At 56.7% G+C, this 19,904-nt stretch overlaps 3 protein-coding genes across 4 annotated transcripts; all 3 read left to right on the forward strand.

The window, feature by feature from the left end:
• The first annotated feature begins 248 nt into the window (after positions 1-248).
• On the forward strand, positions 249-3,986 carry C1QA (complement C1q A chain). 2 transcript variants are annotated; one of them, XM_065855197.2, is made up of 5 exons: positions 249-588; positions 1,506-1,640; positions 1,766-1,890; positions 2,659-2,829; positions 2,967-3,986. In XM_065855197.2, exons 2-5 carry the CDS (start codon positions 1,561-1,563, stop codon positions 3,530-3,532), a joined length of 942 nt encoding a protein of 313 aa, XP_065711269.2. In that variant the 5' UTR covers positions 249-588; positions 1,506-1,560; the 3' UTR covers positions 3,533-3,986. The 2 variants fall into 2 exon arrangements, with proteins under 2 accessions (XP_065711269.2, XP_071654493.1); XM_071798392.1 differs by lacking the exons at positions 249-588; positions 1,506-1,640; positions 1,766-1,890 and adding an exon at positions 1,969-2,111.
• Positions 3,987-5,127: 1,141 nt separating this feature from the next.
• Positions 5,128-7,287, forward strand: LOC136111190 (complement C1q subcomponent subunit C-like). The gene is made up of 3 exons (XM_065855174.2): positions 5,128-5,241; positions 5,878-6,064; positions 6,297-7,287. The coding sequence occupies exons 2-3, from the start codon at positions 5,887-5,889 to the stop codon at positions 6,851-6,853; spliced, it is 735 nt and encodes a 244-aa protein (XP_065711246.2). The 5' UTR covers positions 5,128-5,241; positions 5,878-5,886; the 3' UTR covers positions 6,854-7,287.
• Positions 7,288-9,055: 1,768 nt separating this feature from the next.
• On the forward strand, positions 9,056-12,343 carry C1QB (complement C1q B chain). Its single transcript, XM_065855194.2, has 3 exons — positions 9,056-9,226; positions 10,385-10,544; positions 11,620-12,343. Exons 1-3 carry the CDS (start codon positions 9,056-9,058, stop codon positions 12,192-12,194), a joined length of 906 nt encoding a protein of 301 aa, XP_065711266.2. The 3' UTR covers positions 12,195-12,343.
• Positions 12,344-19,904: the final 7,561 nt, after the last annotated feature.

The raw sequence follows: 19,904 nt of genomic DNA on the forward strand, positions 1-19,904 counted from the left end.
CCACCAGGCATGGCTGAGGCAGCACCGCCACCTCGTGGCGTGTCACCTCGTCACATGTCACCTCGCTACCGGGGCCACCCGCTCCAGAGACACCCCGATGGGAAGGGGAGGGAGGACAGTGCCAGGCTGGGGGTGTTTTTGTGCTGGCAGCCGCTGGGACGAGGCTGTGTGATGCTCACCCTCGGCTCCCCATTGTCAGCCGTGCTCCAAAGCCACCATGTCCCGGCTGCAGGGCAGGAGGAGGAGATGCTCAGAGGATGGGAGAGGAAGGCTTGGCTTGAATGCAGCAACACTGAAAGTCAAGTGATCGGGGCTAAATATCACTCAGGAGTCTCCAGGACCTGGAGGAAGTGCTGCTGGACCAACACCAGCTTCCAGGAGATGCTGGAAAACTATCAACAGCCCCCTGTAATTCAGCATTTAAATGGGGTTAAGGGGATGGTCAGGGACAAAGGACACAGGAGCACCAGGACACAGCCATCAATCAATCTGAATGAAATGATGGAGTCGTCTCATTTTGGCTGTATATTAAGAAAGGGCAATAGGGCAGAAATACAATTCATGTCCAGAAACACTGCTTTGTGGAAGGTAGGTCTTTTCAAACTTACTTGTCATCTTTTCTTGACATTATTACAGGTCTGGTTGACAGAGGAACTCTGCTGATAGAATGAAATTGCATTTCTTTTGGCCATCTGATTTATCATGGGGTGACATTTCGATTAAAAATATGTATTATATTGCATTAAGAGGGCACATATTCAATGAATCAAAGATCAGGTCCGTGACAGATCTCCAAAGGTAATTATTAATGGAGATGCACTAATGAATGAAGTTTTGTCTGCCAAGGATCTCTGGGGCTGATTTTTGGTTTCACACTAGTTGTTCCCTTCTTCAGCTGTTTTGGAAACAATGCAACAGCTTCCCTGGGAGCGCTGGAGGCAGCGGGTGGGGGGAACGGAGGCTTTGCCAGCCCCCCCAGCCTGGGGAGCAGCCTGACCCCCGGCTCTTTCCCTGAACACCCCCGCCTGAGCTCCAGCTGCTGCTGCCTTTGCTCTGGGCACCCCAGCGCTGCTTTCCCATGCAGGTCAGGGCAGCTGCCACAGGACTCCTGAAAGGAGATTCCAGGTGGTTCTGGACCAGAAAGCCCCTCCAGTCCACCCACTGCGCTCCTCAATTGGGTGGCCCAGCTGGTGTCCAGGGTCCCAAGGATGTTCACCTGCTGGTATCCTTGTGACACATCTTGTCCCTCTGCTCCCTGCTGCAGTGGGGCTTGGATAATGGTGGCGGTTTGGGGCTCTTTGTGGCAGAGCTGAATGTGCATCCCTTGGCACATTCTCTGGTCTCCATGCTGTGAACCATTGGCTTTTTCTTTTTGCAGGTCTGGGTCAGGCCACACACAGCTCCTGGGTTTGCCGAGAACTGCCTGGTAGAAGGCACAGCCACTCAAAAAGGACCAGGAACAACCTAGGTGTCAGAGACCCCCATCTTCTCTTGTTCTACCACAGAAACAAGGTCCCTAGACCACTGAAGAGAGGCCAGTGGGAAGATGTCTCACCAAGGATGCTTGAGACTCTGTTGAGCCACACAGACACTAATGGTCCCTTTGCTGGAGCTCTGATCCATCAGGGTGCAGCACCAAGGTGGGCATCTGGAGGGGTCAGTGCCCCGCAGCAGCTATGGCCAGGCTGGGTCCAGCCTGGAAAGGGGAACAAGTTTCTCTCTCAGAGAGAGAAAGTAAAACTTAGAACTTCTCTTTTCCAACCAGGCAAATCACTGTGCAAGCAAGTACATGTCCCCCACCCTGCTCCTCTTCCTCCCTGCTCCCAGGAAAGTGTTTCCAGCAAACAGAACTACTGCTCAGACCCGTCTGTCTTCACCTCCAGCAAGGAGGTAAGTCACCCCAAATATCTGGGGACACACGTGTCCCCTGCCACTGCTCCCCAGTCCTCACTCCCTGTCCCCCTTCTTTCTCTCCCTGCATGGGCTTAAAGCAGGAAAAGGGGAAGAAGATGATGGGCGGGAGGAGGGGGCTTCAGGAATCTGTTCTTGCTGGCTCTGGACAACACTGGGCTCTGCAGGCTTGTCGTGGGCTCAGTGCCCCAGGTTTTGGGGTAAGTCTGTGTGCTCAGGACCTTCCTTCTCTTTCCCAGTTCTGTGTATTGGAGATCTGCATCCCTTTTGCCTGTTTATCCCTTTCCTCTCTATCCCTCCTCTGTTGTGTTTCTTTCGCACCCCTTCCTCACTTGTGCTCTCCATTCCATGGGGCCACTGCCTGTTCCTCAGTGCTTACTCCCCCAAGCATCCTCTGTGTGCATCTGATGCGTGACCACCCATACCCAGAACACTCACCGAGTGATTTATGGCACGCTCCACATCCTGGGCTCTCCCACCCCACAGCCCTGCCACGGATGCACATCAGAGGTTTTCAGCAACAGCAATGATTTCAGCTCATGCAATGCAACAACCTCAAAATCCTTCTGTGAAGTCGTTTTCACCATTGCATGTGGTGTGTGTCTGTCTGTATTGGACAAAACATGGGTGCTGTGGTAGATCAATGGATGCATCTGGTGAGAGCACTGGCGTGTCTGTGTCCAAGGTGCAGCTGTGTGTTTGCTGTATGTTTGCCTCCTCTCAGTTCCCCCACCCCTGTGCTTGCAGGGAGCAGGATGCAGCCCGTGCTTTGGCTGGTGACCAGCGCCCTGGCAGCGGTGCTGGGCACGGCGCAGCTGCAGGAGAGCGTGTGTTTGGCACCCAATGGCCGGCAAGGCTTCCCGGGAGTCCCTGGCCTCGATGGGAGGCCGGGGCAGAAGGGTGACGTGGGAGAACCAGGTAAGGGGGTATCAGAGATGTGCAGTGCGGGTGGCCCAGGAGCCTCCAGCTCTTTGGTAGGAGCATCACAAGCTGTGGGAGCATCTTGGGAGATGCCAGACATAAATGAACTTCTCCTCCTCATCCTCTCTCCCCAGGGAAATCAACACCGAGGACGGGCATCCGAGGATTCAAAGGGGATCAAGGTGAACCAGGGATTCCTGGTTTACCAGGGAAACGGGGCTACCAGGGCCCACACGGCCCCCCCGGGATCCCAGGCCAGCCAGGGCTGAAAGGGTTCCAGGGCAAAGCTGCCAACATCCTGGAGCAGCCACGTCCTGCCTTCTCCGCTTCACGGAGGTCCCCACCATCTGTGGGCAGGACGGTGGTGTTTGACAACATCATCACCAACCAGGAGAGCTCCTACAGTCCCCAGACCGGGGAGTTCACCTGCCGCGTCCCCGGGCTCTACTACTTTGCCTTCCAGGTGGTCTCCACTGGGGATCTCTGCCTGAGCATCACCAAAAACAGGGAGAACGTGGTCAAATTCTGCGACCACAACAGCCGCAACATCCTGCAGGTGAACTCGGGTAGCAGCGTCCTCAGCCTGGCCAAGGGCGACCAGGTCTCTGTGAGCACCGACTCTGCCAGGGGCAGCATCTACAGTGGCTCTGAGGCAGACAGCGTCTTCAGCGGCTTCATGCTCTTCCCACAGAAGGGCTGAGGGACCACCAGTCCAGACCTGCTTAGCACCAGAGCATTGCAGTGTGTGTGTCTGCATGTGTTTTCCCCTTGTGAGTGTGTGGGGTGGTTTAGTATCACAGTAAAAGAGGATGGCCCCAAACTGAGCCACCAGACAGGTCCTGTGCTTCCACCAATGTCACCAAGTGGCCAGGCTGTTGGTCACCACTGCAGCAGCTGTCTCTGTGCTGAGCCTGCCTGCTCCATCCTGCAGGCAGAGCACTCGTGGCCCCAGCAGCCCTTTCTGCTCCTGGGTGCTCAGACCCCACACCGGGGGGGACCAGTTGATACTGGGGCCGTTCACCAGCTCTTTGCTCCTGAGTGGGAAATCACTGTGTGCCACTGCTCCTGCTGCACTAACCACTGCAAATGCTTTTCTGGTGCTGGGTCACTACTGCCTCTGACATCAGAATAAATAAACCCTTCTTCCACTATAACCGTTGGTGTTTTCTTTCCTGTTCGTGAATCCTCCAAAACCATCAGTGTCCTTGGCTGCTTCCCAAGCTTCCCAGGGAGAGAAGTCATCCCAGCTTCCCCCTGGCCAAGCACAGATCCCAAGTGCAAAGGCAGAAGGACAGGAGGCAGCTGCGTGCAGAAGCAGAGCTGGCATTTACAGGAACAGGAAATTTCTGGGACTGGCCCGTGTGTGTCCTTTTGCTGATGAATCCAATCTTGCTGTCCTGCACCAGGGTGAAAACAGGCAGCACATCATCTACCTCACCCACATGGTCTTCTGTTGGTACCCAAACTCTCCCAGGAAGGGAAAAGGCGTCTGGGGTCCTCCAGCCTTTCAGCAAGGGGGGACAGGGACATCGGGGTGACTGATGGGGTTGTGGGGTGATGGTGGTGGAGTTGTGAGGTGAAATGCTTCTCCGTCTGGGTTGGGGTGAGACTGGTGAGCAGCACAGCAGGCTGGGCAGGTGTCAGGTAGCCAGAAAGCATCAGGGAAGCTGCACAGGTGTCATATCCTGCGACTGCTTCTTGGAGGGACTTCTCCACACATGCTGGGCAGCCAAATGTCTCCATTCCTGGTGCAGTGAGGAGGAGACCAGGTCACCTGTGAGGAGCAACACCCTGACCAGGAACACTGGGGCCCCAGCACACCCAGCACCCAGCAGATGGAGCACAGGACAAGGTGCAGCCAGGACAGCCAGCCTGCAGGTCAGAAACCCTCAAGCAGAAATGCCCTTCAGTCCCATTTGCTGCGAATGCAGCATCTCCTGTCAGAGCCAGGCGAAGACCCTGCACCAGCCCTTCATTTACACTGATGGCTCTGGCTCCATGGACCTGGCACGAGGGTCTGTTCCCCATCCGCTCACTGGCCTTCTGCTCAGAAACAAGCTTAGGCTGGGTGAAAGGGAAGTGATCTGCAGTGAGTTATTCCCCTCGGTGGTTGGGGAATTTGTGACACATCTTTTGCCAGCAGTTTATACCATCTCTGTCCATCCGGACCCTGCTGCTCTGGTGGCATCAGTGCAGGTCTCAGTGTACAGGAAAGTGCTTGTTTAGAGGAAACAACTAGACAAGAGGATGTGAAACTCAGCTGGGGGTCAGCTGGACATTCTGGGTCCCCCAGGGTTCTTTCCTAACTCTGTGACTTCCTCCGGGAGGTTGTCACGGAGAGTCCTCCACGCCGTGCCGTGACAGCGGGCAGTGGCCACAGCAGCCAGAAGCTCAGCAGCTCAACCAGAGGTAAGAGCTGCTGCAAGATCCGTCTCTTTGGGGTGGGTTGCGTGGGGGCTGGGGCATGGCACAGTGCTGGGCTATGTGAGAGGAGGAGAGAAAGGTACTGCCAGGCTGCACACATGTCATGGGGGCTTATGCACACCTGTCCTTGCCGGGGGAAGACCCAGTCCCCTGGGCCAGGCACTGTCCTGGAACATCCCCAGCTGATGGGGGCTTGATCCTGACAGGCAGAGCCAGGAAAGCCAGGTGGCTGGTGGAGGAGGGGGGAGATCGTCTGGGTCCAGCCACAGTGCAACTGTCTGCCCTGGTGTGTGCATCTCAGGGGTTCGGGACGCTGGGCCAGGAGGGCTTGGGCCTGGCCACAGGTACTGCAAGACCTCATGACTCCATCCAAGTCCAGCTGTCCCTTGTGCCATCAGAGGCTGTCCTGGGGGTGGTGATGAGCCCGAGGTCCATCATCACATATCCACCCCCCCAGTGCCTGGCGATAGGTACAGGGGTGACACTGAGGGTACAGCCATCACAGGCAGGTGCTCCTGCTGCAGTCAGACTCATAGCACAGTGCCTCCTTTGCCCCATGGCCTGGAAGCCACCTGCTGTGGCCCCTCACTCTATCACTTTCTTTCCATTGTCGTGCTCCAGAACACCAAAATGAGACAGAGCTTCTGGGAGCAGCTCTGTCTGGCCCTTGCCCTCCTCCTGAATCTGGGGTCTGCTGTGGCTCAAGATGCCCCTCACAGATGCTATGGGACTCCAGGCCTGCCTGGCATGCCGGGTGTGCCGGGCAAGGATGGCCGGGACGGGCTGAAGGGAGCCAAAGGCGAGCCAGGTGAGTGAGCAAGGAGGGGAACCACACAGGCTGTTGAAGGGGGGGCACTGAGTCCTCCGTGGCCAACTGCCTTGGTATGCAGGCCATGGAGAGCATCCTCTGCGGACAGGGCAGGAGGAGCAGAGGCTGGAGAGAGACAACAAACTTCTCCTGCCTGAGGGAAGGGTCTGGAGGGGCCTCTCCCCACGTCCTGCCATTGACTCTGACTGTTTCACTCCCCACCACCCCACAGGCATCCCAGCCACTACTGCAACACGAGGTCCCAAGGGCATGAAAGGGGAACCGGGCAGCCCTGGTGTGCCAGGCAAGATGGGCCTCATTGGTCCCCCTGGTCCCCCTGGAGACCCTGGGGTCATGGGCCTGCCCGGAGAGCCAGGCTTGCCAGGCGTCTACAAGCAGAAGCACCAGTCAGCATTTTCAGTGACGAGGCAGACCATCCAGCCCCCCTCGAGTGACGTCCCCGTGGTGTTCAATCACGTCATCACAAATACCAACGATGACTATGACACCACCACGGGCAAGTTCACCTGCAGGCTTCCCGGCCTCTACTACTTCATCTACCACACCTCACATGATGCCAACCTCTGCGTCGCCCTGTACAAGAACAAGAGCCAGATGGCCAGCTTCTGCGACCACAAGACCAACACCATGCAGGTCAGCTCTGGTGGGGTCCTCCTCCACCTGGAAACTGGGAATGAAGTCTGGCTGGAGGTGAACGAGTACAACAGCATGGTGGGCACTGGCAACTCTGACAGCATCTTCTCAGGGTTCCTGCTCTTCCCGGACTAGAGCCCATTCCAGCACGCCAACCTCTTTGCCCTGCCCTGCAAACACTGCTGCTCACTGCCAGGCTGCTGCTGCTGCTCCAGGTTTCTCTGCTGGGCGGGAACCCCTCACAAGGGGTCAGCCCCAGCTGCCAGGGACAACCCCCTGGCCTGGGGACCAAGTGCAGATGGCTGCTGAATGGGGGAACAGGCAGATCTGGGTGCAGATTCACCCAGAGTGATGGTGCCACCCCCTCCAGTGTTGCGCTGGCACTGCCATGTGCATCTACCCTGATAACCCCACATCACCATCTGCTGCTGGAGACAGAGGTCTCTCTGTGTCTCTCCCTCCCCACCTGGGTTGGACCAGGGACAGCCAGGTGTCCCGGAGCAGGCTTGCAGCAGCACCTTTGCTATGACCCAGCTGTTGGAAGTGTCAATAAAACCTTCCCCAACGTGCCTGGCTGAGTGTGTTTTTTCCTCCATGACTTGCCTTTCTGCAGGAGGAGCCCACGTGTGGCTGGCTGGATGTGATGTTCACATGTGCATGTGTGTGTGCACAACTTCTGGACATCTACACGGCATGAGAATGTCTCCAAACCCTGTTTGGCCCAACTGTGCTCAGCGCCAGTGAGCACTGTTCCCAATCCTGGCTTTGCCCAGTTGGTTACAACCTCCAGCTGCACTGACTGCAGGAAGGGGTTGGTTCCCATACCCATGCACACAGTCCCCGCTTAGGGGGGATCAAGACTCTTCTCCAAGCAGCTGTCCTGATACTCCCTTTCCCATCCAGGTGGATAGGATTCAGTTGCAGAGGGCCACAGACCATGCAGCAAACCTCCTAGATATGTGTCCAGTGCCTGGGACAGCCCCAGGAACCAGCCTCACCAGGGACATGGCAGGGGAAGCACTGGCTTCCCAGAGTAAGATCAAAGGAGCTCATGGCTGTGGAGGTTACAGAGCCCACTAAAAGCCATTGGAGATTCCTCCTGGTGGCACACATTTTACTGTGGAAATAGACACCATCTTCACTGAGCATCCTGTGATCCACCTCTGCAATACATCAGCAGAAAGCAGGAGTGGAAATGTTTCTACCACAGGGTGGAACCATTTCATAAAATCATCATAGAACAGTTTGGGTTGAAAGAAACCTTCACAGCTCATCCAGTGCCACCCCTGCCATGACAGGGACATCTTCACCAGCTCAGGTTGCTCAGAGCCCCGTCCAGCCTGGCCTGGGATGTCTCCAGGGATGGTTCAGCCACCACCTCTCTGGGTACCTGGGCCAGGCTCTCACCACCCTCAGGGACAACAATTCCTTCCTCATGTCCAGCCTGAATCTCCCTCCTTTAGTTTAAAGCCATCACCCCTTGTCCTATCACAACAGGCACTGCTCAAAAGTCTGTCCCCATCTTTTTTCTTGACTCCTTTTAAGCACTGAAAGGCCACACTAAGGTCTCCCCGGAGCTTCTCTTCTCCGGCTGAACCCCCCAACTCTCTCACCTGTCCCCAGCAGAGCTGTTCCAGCCTCGGATCATTCCTGGGGCTCCTCTGGCCCCTCTCCAGCAGCTCCATGTGTGTCCTGTGCTGAGGACCCAGAGCTGGACCAGCACTGCAGGGGGGGCTCACCAGAGTGGGGCAGAGGGGCAGGATCCCCCCAAACCTGCTGCCCACGGGGCTGGTGACACAGCCCAGGGCACCCCTGGCTTCTGAGCCGGGTTGTGTTCAGTCTTTCATCCCCCAGCATCCCCAAGTCCTTCTTCACAGGGCTGCTCTCCATCCCTCCATCCCCAGCCTGTGTTGGTACTGGGGGCTGCCCCAACCCAGGTGCAGGACCTTGCACTTGGCCTTGTTGAACTTTATGAGCTTCACACTTCCCATCCACAACATTTTGGAGAGCTTAGGGGACAGATTTAAGGTGAAGGATGCTGAGACCCTCTGGGCCTGCTGGTACCTCCTGGCAGAGCTGGGTATGTACAGAGCAGCCTGAAGGATGTTAGCTAAGGGCATGCACATTTCTGCAGTCCTGAGGGGTTACCCCAAACTTGACTAGAACTCATGGCAGTGTTCCCCAAAGCAAGCTCACCAAAGCAAGGCCCAGGGATCCTGCAGGGCAGAGCAGATATCCCTCTGCTCCCTGGCACCAGAGCTGTGTGTCTGAGGGGCCTCAGAGTGCCATTGGAGACAGAATGAATGTCTTGCTGAGCTGACAGCATTTGTGAGGGATATGAAAGTGCTGCTGAAGAAAGAGCAGGAGCTAAAGATAAAAAAGGGATGTGGCCCGGATCCTTTCACAACAGCCCTTGCAGCAAACATCTGCTTCCCATCGTGGTCATTTCACGGCACGACACTGGTGTGTCCTGCTCCATCTCCGGGTTCGTGCAACGAGGTGTTCAAGGTAAGAGCAAGCAAGGCTGAGCCCCAGCTCTCCCCTGCAGGCAGGAGCACGCGGGGGACACGGCAGCACCAGGGTGCCCGTCACCCCCTGCATCAATGGCACTTTGATGTGTCAGAAGAGGAAGGGTGCTGCTGGGATGGGGGTGGTGGAGATCAGGACCCCATTGGGGTGATCAGGGGCTGAGTATTAGTCTGAAAGGTGTCTTGGAGATACTCTCCTGCCCAAGACGCTTTTATCATCTGCCTGGGCCTGGGCTGGGAACCTGCAGGTTGGTCCTTGTGATTTCACATCTGAAATGGAGTTGTTGTGGCTGGAGGATCCAACTTACTGGCCTCTTTTCCTGCTGACAAGAGAATTTCAGCACTGGGAGAGTCCACCTGAGTCCAGAGAGTGTGATTGGGGTGGCTTGATGTCCTGATACAGTCCCCTAATTCCCAGTGTGTACCCTGCATGCACCTGCACCAGGAGCTGAGGGAAGGAGCTGAGCTGTGGGATGCAGGGAGGGCAGAAGGAAGATGGGACCCCAGGGACTGGAAGCCCAGATCACCGTCCCAGTATGGCTGGTTAGATACAGAAATGCTTCTGGGATGAAGCAGGCATGTGGCGGTCCACAGCGGGAACCTGCAGGAGTTAGGAGAGCAGGTCTGGAGACTTCTTTGCTATCTGCAAGGACTAAAGCTGTTTCTTGCATATGTTGGTGGAAAGCAGATGGTGGAACTCTCTGGCCTGGGGAAGGATTTTACCCTACAGTTGTGGTCCTAAGATGGGATGGAGAACTTCTCCTCTGAGGGAGCAGTGGGGACTCGGGACAGCAGGGACTTCCAGCACGTGCCTGTGGCAGCGTGGCCAGGCTGGACATCAGACCTCGGGGACAGGATAACCTGTCCCAACATGTTCAGGTGGCTGAAGCTCTGGGCACTTGTAAACCGGTAAATTAAGAGTGGGAAGAGACTGACAAGCCCTTCCACGCCCAAAGGGGATGGTGCCTCCAAGGCCATCAGGTGGACAGATTTGGCTCTGCAGCAGGGTGTTTTCCCTCTCTCATGGTATTACCCAGAAGTGCTTTTAATCCTCATCTTCCAGAACAGCACAAAGTGCCTTCCCCATCCCTCCAACTGCCCAAGCCAAGCCCCTCGACATCCTTCTGTGCTCCAACAGATGCAGACCTTGTGGGTGGTGCTGATCTGCCTGGCTGGAGGGCAGCTTGCAAGTGCCAAACTCTGTGAGACGTATGGCTACATCCCAGGCATCCCAGGGATACCAGGACAGCCAGGCAAGAATGGCAGAGATGGGGACAACGGCCCAAAGGGCGAGCGAGGTAAGGAGGATGCTTCAGGTGGGGAAAATATTGTCCTGTGAATACCAAGAGCAGGAACATCATAGAATCATTGACCAGTTTGGCTTGAAGGGACCTTCCCAGCTCCCCCAGTGCCACCCCTGCCATGAGCAGGGACATCTTCACCAGCTCAGGTTGCTCAGAGCCCCGTCCAGCCTGGCCTGGGATGTCTCCAGGGATGGTTCAGCCACCACCTCTCTGGGGACCTGGGTCAGGCTCTCACCACCCTCAGGGACAACAATTTCTTCCTCATGTCCAACCTGAATCTCCCTCCTTTAGTTTAAAAAAATTACACCTTGTCATATTGCAACAGGTCCTGCTCAAAAGTCTGTCCCCATCTTTCTTTTAAGCACAGAAAGGCCACACTAAGGTCTCCCCGGAGCTTCTCTTCTCCAGCTGAACACCCCAGCTCTCTCAGCCTGTTCCCAGCAGAGCTGTTCCAGCCTTGGGTCATTCCTGTGGCTCCTCCAGCCTCTCTGCAGCAGCTCCGTGTGTGTCCTGTGCTGAGGACCCAGAGCTGGACCAGCACTGCAGGGGTTCTCACCAGAGCGGGGCAGAGGGGCAGGATCCCCCAAACCTGCTGCCCACGGGGCTGGTGACACAGCCCAGGGCACCCCTGGCTTCTGAGCCGGGCTGCGAGCGCACATGGTGGTTCATGGACAATCTTTCATCTCCCAGCACTCCCAAGTCCTTCCCCGCAGGGCTGCTCCACATCCCTCCATCCCCAGCCTGGATTGATACCCAGGGTTGCCCCAGCCCATGTGCAGGACCAGGCGCACGGTCTTGGAAATGTAATCCATTTTCCACGCGTCCCTTTGGGGTGTTATCAGGTGGGGGTGATGCTCGGAAACAGGAGAGACTGGACAGACTGGAGAATCCCAAGGAACCTGGGGATGGAGGGTGCACGAGAGCAAGGGGTGTCACGCCTGTCAAATCTGTGGGTGTCTCTGCTGACCTACACCCCAGCATAGATACTGGTGGTTTCCTTCCGAGTGCCCCATCTGCAGACATGTGGTGCATGGTTGTGACCACAATGATTCTGCCTCCTTTTTACTAGGTCCCCCTGGTCAGGTGGAGCATGAAGAAGACATAGGGGAGAACGGAGACCCAGGAATGCCAGGGTACCCTGGGAAGATTGGCCCCAGGGGCCCCTCAGGTTTCAGGGGGCCACCAGGTGTTGCGGGACCCCCTGGCCCTCCCGGAGACTCTGGTGACTACGAGTCCACTTTCAAGTCCGCCTTCTCAGCTGCCAGGAGCATCAGCTCCTACCCACGCCGGGACCAGCCTGTCCGCTTTGACCGCATCATCACCAATGAGAAGGGCCACTATGAGAACCGGTATGGCCGCTTCATCTGCCAGGTCCCGGGCATCTACTACTTCACCTACCACGTCACCTCCAGGGCCAACCTGTGCCTCAGTGTGAAAAAGGGCCAGAGTAGAAGCAGGGCTGAGAAGGTGGTGACCTTCTGTGACTACGTGCAGAACAGCTACCAGGTCACCACCGGTGGCGTGGTCCTCAAGATGGCAGTGAATGAGTCTGTCTGGTTGGAGCCGACAGAGAAGAACTCCCTCATGGGGATCGAAGGCTCTGACAGCATCTTCTCTGGCTTCCTGATCTTCCCCGGGCCTTAGTCCACCAGCAGTGTCCCTCTGCCCTCCCCTCTGCTGGCTGGCCCTGGATGGCCGAGGACTCCCCAGGAGATGACTCTGCTCCAGATTCAGTGCCCTAAGCCTGTTGCTGCCGGTCTTGTACATTAAATGACAGGTCCTTGTGCTACCAATCCTTCCTACATAGGATTTGCCTCCTTCTCCCCATATAATGCTCAGACACCCAGGGCACTGCCTCCTGCACCTCTGGATGCCTCCTGGGCTCATGAGTATCTTATTATTGCTGATCAGATCCAGATGATTCATGCATCTCCTGCTGCAGCCCACACTGAGTATCTGCTTCCAGAACCACACAGAGAAAGTCTCAGCCCAGGGTTAGGAAAACGTGGAGAGGAAGCCCGATGTCTATTGGGACACATGAAGTAGTGGGAAAATTGGGGTCACCGGCTACTGGTAGTAGACAGGAAGGTGCTGGAGATGGTGCTGAACTGGAGAGTCCTGAGGCTGGTGTAGGACCTGGGGACACCAAACTCTCTATATGCCTTTTGGGGGGAGGGTGGTGGTGACAATGATACCCACAGAAGCTTGTCAAAGCTTGTGACAAGGTGACCCAGGTGTATGTGGGGAAGCCAGAGCTTGATGCCATGATGAAAGAAGTGTGGGGCACACGGTTACCCCCTGGTCCAGCTGGGCAGGGGCCAGAGCAGCCCCGTAACCCTAGCAGAGAATCCACACCTGTAAGTCCTATAGCGCACCCAGACCCCCCTGGAAAGCCAAGGACCCACGGCCCTCCAGATGAAGACCCCGGGGATGTCCCTGTCCCTGGGCAAGTGACACTCCAGAATTGTACCTGAGTGGGGGTTTGCCTACAGCCCCCAGTCCAGCCATAGCAAGTGGTACCCAGAGCTGTGGGGCGTGAAGCCCATGGGGATGTACACGAGGTACAGAACAGGAGAGTTTTTTTGGGAGGGGTCTGAGGTTTGAAGGAGGCTGGTGGAAGGGGATGATGACAAAGGGTCTGGAGGGGAGTGGGCTGTAGCCTGGATTTTATGAAGCTTCGCTCCTTTGCTCTCAGGGCCTGCTGGTGGGGTCAGGGTGCGCGGTTCCCGCTGCCCCAGCACAGGACGGTGCCCCGGCCGGGCCCGGTGCGGCCGCTGCGGCTCCGGAGCGATGTGCCGGCAGAGGGCACCGGAGACCGGCTCAGCCTTCCCCGTCCCACCGGCTGGGGGGCAGAGCTCTGCCGCTCAGCTCTGCCCTGCCCATGACATCGGGAGGAGGCATCGGGCAGGATTAGTGCCGCCTTTCGCTGCCCTGTCTTCACACTCTGTCCTCGCCACCTCGCCGCTTGACCCTACCCCCCGCAAAATCAGTGGCTCCTGGTCCCTGAAGTGCAGCCGCCCCGCGTGCCCAGACCTCCAATCACACAGTGATCACCTCTGATCAGTGATCAGAGCAGAGATGTTCAGTGTTGGACGCCAAAGCTCTGCCTGTGCACGAGTGCTGGGCTGCTTCTAAAACGCAGCTGCAACGCTCGCACCATTTGCAGCTGGAGACGCAGCACCCCAAATAAAATCAGGTCAGCGTGGCAGGTGGAGGAAAAGAGTAGGTGTTTGACCCCCAAAACAGGGGCTGAGCATCAGCTAAGTCTCCTAAACCCTCTGCAGGAGACACCAAAGCAAGGAGCAGTCAAAGCACTGGAGGACAGGGCTGCCATTCAAAGAGCCTGGACAGGCTGGAGAAATGACCTGGCAGGAATCAACTGACATTTAACAGACGTGGGATAACCCCATGGAACAGGACAGGCAGGGGGCAGGAGGAAGATTTGCAGGATGGGATCTGGATGCAGGTGGACAGCAAGTTGAAGTTTTCTGCCTTTCAGAGTAATTGATATAATAACTTTGGACTTTTGAAAAGGTCTTTGTCAGGACCTCTCTGGAGTGGAGTTGTTTTTATTTTTAAAACTGATGTCTGACCTAACACCAGCACAAGCCAAAGGGTTTCTGGTGCCTCGGCTGTACCTGGAGAGGGTCGGAAGGCAGTGCAGGTACCAACTGTCCATAAAGTGCCGCTCACTGTGCATATGCAGCTGGAAAACAGAGGTGCACAGGGCAATGCTCCCTCCTGCGGGGCTTGGTCAGCACCCAGTAACACCACCTCAGGCACGAGGTCTGGGGGACAGCAGCTGTCTGCTCCCCCCAGAGCTGTCACTTCTTTGGCCACAGAGAAGCACACCCCTCAATACCCCAAATGAGTGAGAGAAGTGGGGCAGACGGCCATGGTCGCTGTGGCGGGTGGTGGTCCATGAAGCATCCCCGTTCGCTTCTTCCAGAGCCACCCAGGGAGTGTGAGGAGTTTCTGACTCCGCAGGAAGCCCTAAAGCCCCAGACCTGCACCCCAGGGCAAAGGGAGGACCCACAGTGCCGAACTGCAGGTGCCCTGTCCCACGGGAACATCCGCAGCCAGAGGCTGGACGGCTGCCCCGTGGGTGAACCCTCTGTGAGATCCTCAGTGGCGCTCAGGGTCATGGCGAGGAAGATGAAAACCCGTCTGGGTAGCTCTGTGCTGTGCTGCCAGACATGCTTTTCCTGCCCGATGGTCCCCGAGAACGGCAGGACTGCTCCAGCCCTGCTCGCAAACCTCCCCGCCCTGCACGCTGGTACATAATTAATTATTCCATGTAACATAAAGCAATCTTGGAACAACAGAGCAATTAACAGGAGAGTTGAAAAGAAACCTGTTGCCAGGTCAGGTGCAGACTGATGGCGAGGACGCCAGACAGGGGAAGCTCCACATTCACTGTTTCTCAGGGAAAGGACCAATTTGCATCTTTAATTATAATTCTTTACATCTTACCCATGAGCATCTCTCACACACTAAATTTTAGCCTGGCCACGTCTGCAGCTACTGAATATATTTGCAGGTTTGAACAAAACCTGGGAGGTGACAGAGGTGAGCTGTCCCAGAGCTCTGTGCGTGCTCTGCTGTGCAGTCCCTGTGCTCACTCACCCCAGTCTGTGCACGCTCACACCGTGCACACTCACCCTGCTCTGAACATGTACTCACTGCTCTGTGTACGTCTGCACTGTGCACACAGCACACTCACCCTGCTTTCTGCACTGGCACAGTGTTTTGCATATGTTTGCACTATGCACATGTGCACTCTCACCCTGCTCCGTGCACTCTCACCCTGCTCCGTGCACTCTCACCCTGCTCTGTGCATTCTCACCGTGCTCCGTGCACTCTCACCGTGCTCCGTGCACTCTCACCCTGCTCTGTGCACTCTCACCGTGCTCCGTGCACTCTCACCCTGCTCTGTGCACTCTCACCATGCTCCATGTACTCTCACCGTGCTCCATGCACTCTCACCGTGCTCTGTGTACTCTCACCGTGCTCCGTGCACTCTCACCGTGCTCCGTGTACTCTCTCTGCAGACCTGCCCTGACACGCACGTTCTGCTCCTCTTCTGTTCCTCTTGATTTTCCTTTGATTTTAATGGCACCCAGGTGGAACTGGAGCAGCAGTCGCTCCTCGCGGTCGAGACAGAGTTAACCCACAAAGCTTCGCCAGGTGGTGCTGTGACCCTCCTTGGTGGAGTTGGGCCTCCACTGAGCTCTGGGATGTGGCCAGACAGAGGCCACCAGATGCTCAGCAGATGCTCTGGTAGAAGTTGAGACGGGTAGGGATTTGAGGTGACTCCAGAACAGGAATTTTAGGGGTCTGATTGTTTTGCCAAGCTGCAGAAAGTGGCTGCGAGCTGCTCGGATCTCTCGGTGCTGGAGGCTGCACAGACTTGTGAGCTTAGCGGGACAGAGGGACACAGAGCTACAGGGACCAGCAAGAACATCACATGGAGGTTTCTCCTGCATCTTCTAACTGGAGTTTTGGGTTTTTTTTCTTTATCAAAGTCCCAATCCAGGCATAATCAGGACTCTGGCAAGTTCTGCTGCCATGGAGCAACAAAGTGCCTATCGGTGTTCACAGAAAGTGAAGCTGAACTGGGAAGACCAAAGCACAGTCGTGCTGTTTATCAGCAAGATTGAGCCAGGGCCATCAGTCCCATGGTCTGGTCTAACATCACGGGGAACCACGGTGGCCTGTCAAATGTGTTGATCCATTTGCACTGTGCCCCATCATTCTGCAGTACCTGCTGCCTGTGGAAGAGCCCTCACCAAACCACCGCCTGGACACGGTCCTTCCCGGCAACACCACACAGACACAGTCGTGCTGCCCAGCAGGGTCTGCTGCAGGGTCTTCTGGAGACCCCATGCAAGCCCTGTCTGGCAGCTGATGTCCCACGTAGCTCACGACGTTGCTCCTAGACGCAGGGATGCTCTTCCCCTGCCAGCAGCTCCCTCACTGACAGCCCATGGCTGTTTTCCCTTCAGTGTCCCAACACCAAGGCACAGTCACTGTGGGGCTGCTCTCCACCCTCTCCCCTGCCCTTGGGCAGGGCTGTGTAGTAAGACATTGCATTTTTCTGGTGTTCTTCCTTCCCTTCCCTTCCCTTCCCTTCCCTTCCCTTCCCTTCCCTTCCCTTCCCTTCCCTTCCCTTCCCTTCCCTTCCCTTCCCTTCCCTTCCCTTCCCTTCCCTTCCCTTCCCTTCCCTTCCCTTCCCTTCCCCTCCCTTCCCTTCCCTTCCCTTCCCCAAACCATAATATCAAGCATGAGGCCCATGGGAAGCCTCAGTGGTTTGATGCGGTGCCGTGACACCGGTGCGCTCTGGCAGAGGTGTGACTGGGCAGCACACCAGACAGTGCTTGCTGGGAGGGTTGTGGACACCGATGGGACACAGCAGGACCAACAGACTCACAGACTCACAGAATGTCAGGGGTTGAAGGGCCCTGGAAAGCTCATCCAGTGCAATCCCCCATGGAGCAGGAACACCCAGCTGAGGTTCCACAGGAAGGTGTCCAGGCGGGTTTGAATGTCTGCAGAGAAGGAGACTCCACAACCTCCCTGGGCAGCCTGGGCCAGGCTCTGACACCCTCACCAGGAAGAAGTTTCTTCTCAAATTTAAGTGGAACCTCTTGTGTTCCAGTTTGAACCCATTGCCCCTTGTCCTGTCACTGGTTGTCACCCAGAAGAGCCTGGCTCCATCCTCCTGACACTGCCCCTTTCCATATTGATCCCCAGGAATGAGTCCCCCCTCAGTCTCCTCTTCTCCAGCTCCAGAGCCCCAGCTCCCTCAGCCTTTCCTCACACGGGAGATGCTCCACTCCCTTCAGCATCTTGGTGGCTGCGCTGGACTCTCTCCAGCAGTTCCCTGTCCTTCTGGAGCTGAGGGGCCACAAATGGACACAATATTCCAGGTGTGGTCTCCCCAGGGCAGAGCAGAGGGGCAGGAGAACCTCTCCGACCTGGTCACTTTGTGGTCAGCAGGGTGGGAGCTCCACGCACGGATCCCCTGGGTGCACTGGTTCTGCTGAAGGATGGGACTGGTTGCAACCTCAGTGGGACTCATTGGGAGTTTGATAAAGCAGGAACCATCTGAGACAGGGAAGGGTGTTCAGACAACAGCTCCTCTTTCAAATCTAACCTCAGGCTTTCTGATAACTTTGTTTCCCCCATTCTGGCTCAGGCTTGGATTTGAATTTGAATGGGAAGGTGCAATAGCTTCTCTAGCCTGGAGCAACACAGACTGGCTTGTCTCCCACTTGGAGCTGCACAAGGAATTCCTGCTTTTCCTGGCCGCTCCGCAGGGACGGGGAGCAGCGGCAGCTTAGCTCCGGGCTGGCCACCAAGGGGTTAAGTCCCAGACCTTTTTTCCTGCTCTGCCTCCTTATGAGGAACAGCCTTCGCGGGGCTGCAGAAAGGCTCTTTCTTTCCCCAGCAGATCTCTGGGAATGAAAAGTCTGTGTTCCAGATATTAAATTACTCATAAAATAGTTGGCCTGTCCCTGAGGCGGCTCGGCAACCCCCCAGCCCCCGCCGCCCGCTCTGACGGGCTGCTGATGTGCATCTGCATGTCACCTCCTGCTACAAGGTCAATCTCTCCAATTTAAAGCAGCAACGTTGGAAAGCAAACCAGATTTCAGCCGGAATTAGCTTCAAATGGAGCATTCAGGGGACTGGTGCTGGGAAGGGAGTGCAGGAGGAGAAGGACAAGCAGTGCCGGGTTGTGGGGTGGTGCCATCCTGCTGCTGCAGCACCCCGTGGCGGGGCACCCTCAGCCCCCCGGCTGCACCGAGGGTGCAGGGATGCTGCAATGAGAGAGGATGCTCAGGCATCCCCAGCCCTCCAGTGTGGGGGGTGTGCGGGCAGGGTGGTGGGAACAGCTCACCCCCTCACCCCATTGCAGCCTTTGCAGCCCCAGTCCATGGCCCTGGGTGACAGACAGTTGCTGTGCCCCCGTGGGAGGCCATTTGGACCAGTATGGCCATCGGTGACCCACAGTCAGTGTGGGTGCAAGGCAGGACGGTGGGTACAAGGCAGGATGGTGGGTGCGAGGTGGGATGGTGGGTACAAGGCAGGATGGTGGGTACAAGGCAGGATGGTGGGTGCGAGGTGGGATGGTGGGTACAAGGCAGGATGGTGGGTACAAGGCAGGACGGTGGGTGCGAGGTGGGATGGTGGGTGCGAGGTTTCCACAGGAATGCGCAGGGATGGGGAGCCCGGTCAGCGCTCAGCTCCAGGCTCAGCTCGCCTCTGCCAGGCTCAGGTGCTTCCTTTCTGCTGCCTCCCACCCTCCTGCCCAGCCCTGGGTGATGCAGGGGAGCCTGATGGGAGCACAGCTGGGTCCTGCCTGTCCCAGGGCAAGTCCTTAACCCCTTGGGGCATACACCTCAATGAGCTCGGGTTTGCCCCCCCGGGTCCTGGAGCGCTGTGACCGGGTGCTGTGCTGGTGGGGATCTCTACTATGATCCAGGACCAGGCTGTCAGTGAAACCCCAAAACCAGTGCTAGAGATGTGACCACACAGTTCTGGTAGAGCCCCACACAGCCCAGCTCTCCTCTTCAGAGGTTTTCTGTGTTTTGCAAGAATAAGGAAAGGCAGGGTCGTTTTTCTTCCACTGCTGGTTCCTGGGAGTGATTGGGGACAAACCAGTGACCCCCCCCGAGTGCCTCAGTTTCCCCACAGGGAGGAACAGACCCTGCTGTGTTACAGAGGCTGTCGTACCAGCCTCGCTGGAGAGGTGTGGGGGTTTCAGCCTTCGTTTTGCAGCACTCGCCAGGAAGTTGAGCTGTGATCTCAGCCTACGTGAGGCTCTGAGACAAGCCCCAAGCCCCGTCCTTGTCACATATGTAGCCATGTGCCTCTCATGATGCAAGTCAGAGGCTCATGAGAATTAATATGCGGGGCACGTAGCAGGCATAGGCACCACAAGCAAACCACACAAACACCATGCAAAGCACAACACACTTTCAGCCTGAGAGCAATGCGTGAGCAGGCTGGGCAGTCAGGACTGGGAGGGAAGAGCCCAGGATTGCTCTCGACAGCCGCCCGCTGCCCTAGATCTTACATTTACATGCAGAGCAAAAATAAAGAGAAAGCAAGCAAGACAGGCAGGAGCCCCCAGCGCAGCGAGACGCTGCCATGTGCAGCCTCGCGAGGGCTGCGGAGCGCAGAAGGGTCCCCGGGGAAACGCGAGCAGCATGCGTGGACACATACCTGAAATACCCATCTGGTTTTTGAACAGGGATTATCTGTGAGTCCGCAATGCTGGCTGACTTGGGAAGAGCAGGGGTTGGAGCCATAGGGTGAGGGCTCTGAAAACAGCCCCCCAAGGGCTGAATG

Source organism: Patagioenas fasciata, chromosome 23, assembly GCF_037038585.1.
Source record: "Patagioenas fasciata isolate bPatFas1 chromosome 23, bPatFas1.hap1, whole genome shotgun sequence".
Classification (NCBI taxonomy): domain Eukaryota; kingdom Metazoa; phylum Chordata; class Aves; order Columbiformes; family Columbidae; genus Patagioenas; species Patagioenas fasciata.

What these genes read in the sequence shown, in the direction of transcription:
- C1QA (XM_065855197.2), top strand. Translation starts at nt 1,561, where the DNA reads ATGCTTGAGACTCTGTTGAGCCACACAGACACTAATGGTCCCTTTGCT. An exon ending in TCTTCACCTCCAGCAAGGAG is followed by an intron (nt 1,891 to 2,658) that starts GTAAGTCACCCC and finishes CTGTGCTTGCAG; the next exon opens with GGAGCAGGATGCAGCCCGTG. An exon ending in GGGTGACGTGGGAGAACCAG is followed by an intron (nt 2,830 to 2,966) that starts GTAAGGGGGTAT and finishes CTCTCTCCCCAG; the next exon opens with GGAAATCAACACCGAGGACG.
- LOC136111190 (XM_065855174.2), top strand. Translation starts at nt 5,887, where the DNA reads ATGAGACAGAGCTTCTGGGAGCAGCTCTGTCTGGCCCTTGCCCTCCTC. An exon ending in GGGAGCCAAAGGCGAGCCAG is followed by an intron (nt 6,065 to 6,296) that starts GTGAGTGAGCAA and finishes ACCACCCCACAG; the next exon opens with GCATCCCAGCCACTACTGCA.
- C1QB (XM_065855194.2), top strand. Translation starts at nt 9,056, where the DNA reads ATGAAAGTGCTGCTGAAGAAAGAGCAGGAGCTAAAGATAAAAAAGGGA. An exon ending in CGTGCAACGAGGTGTTCAAG is followed by an intron (nt 9,227 to 10,384) that starts GTAAGAGCAAGC and finishes GTGCTCCAACAG; the next exon opens with ATGCAGACCTTGTGGGTGGT. An exon ending in CGGCCCAAAGGGCGAGCGAG is followed by an intron (nt 10,545 to 11,619) that starts GTAAGGAGGATG and finishes CCTTTTTACTAG; the next exon opens with GTCCCCCTGGTCAGGTGGAG.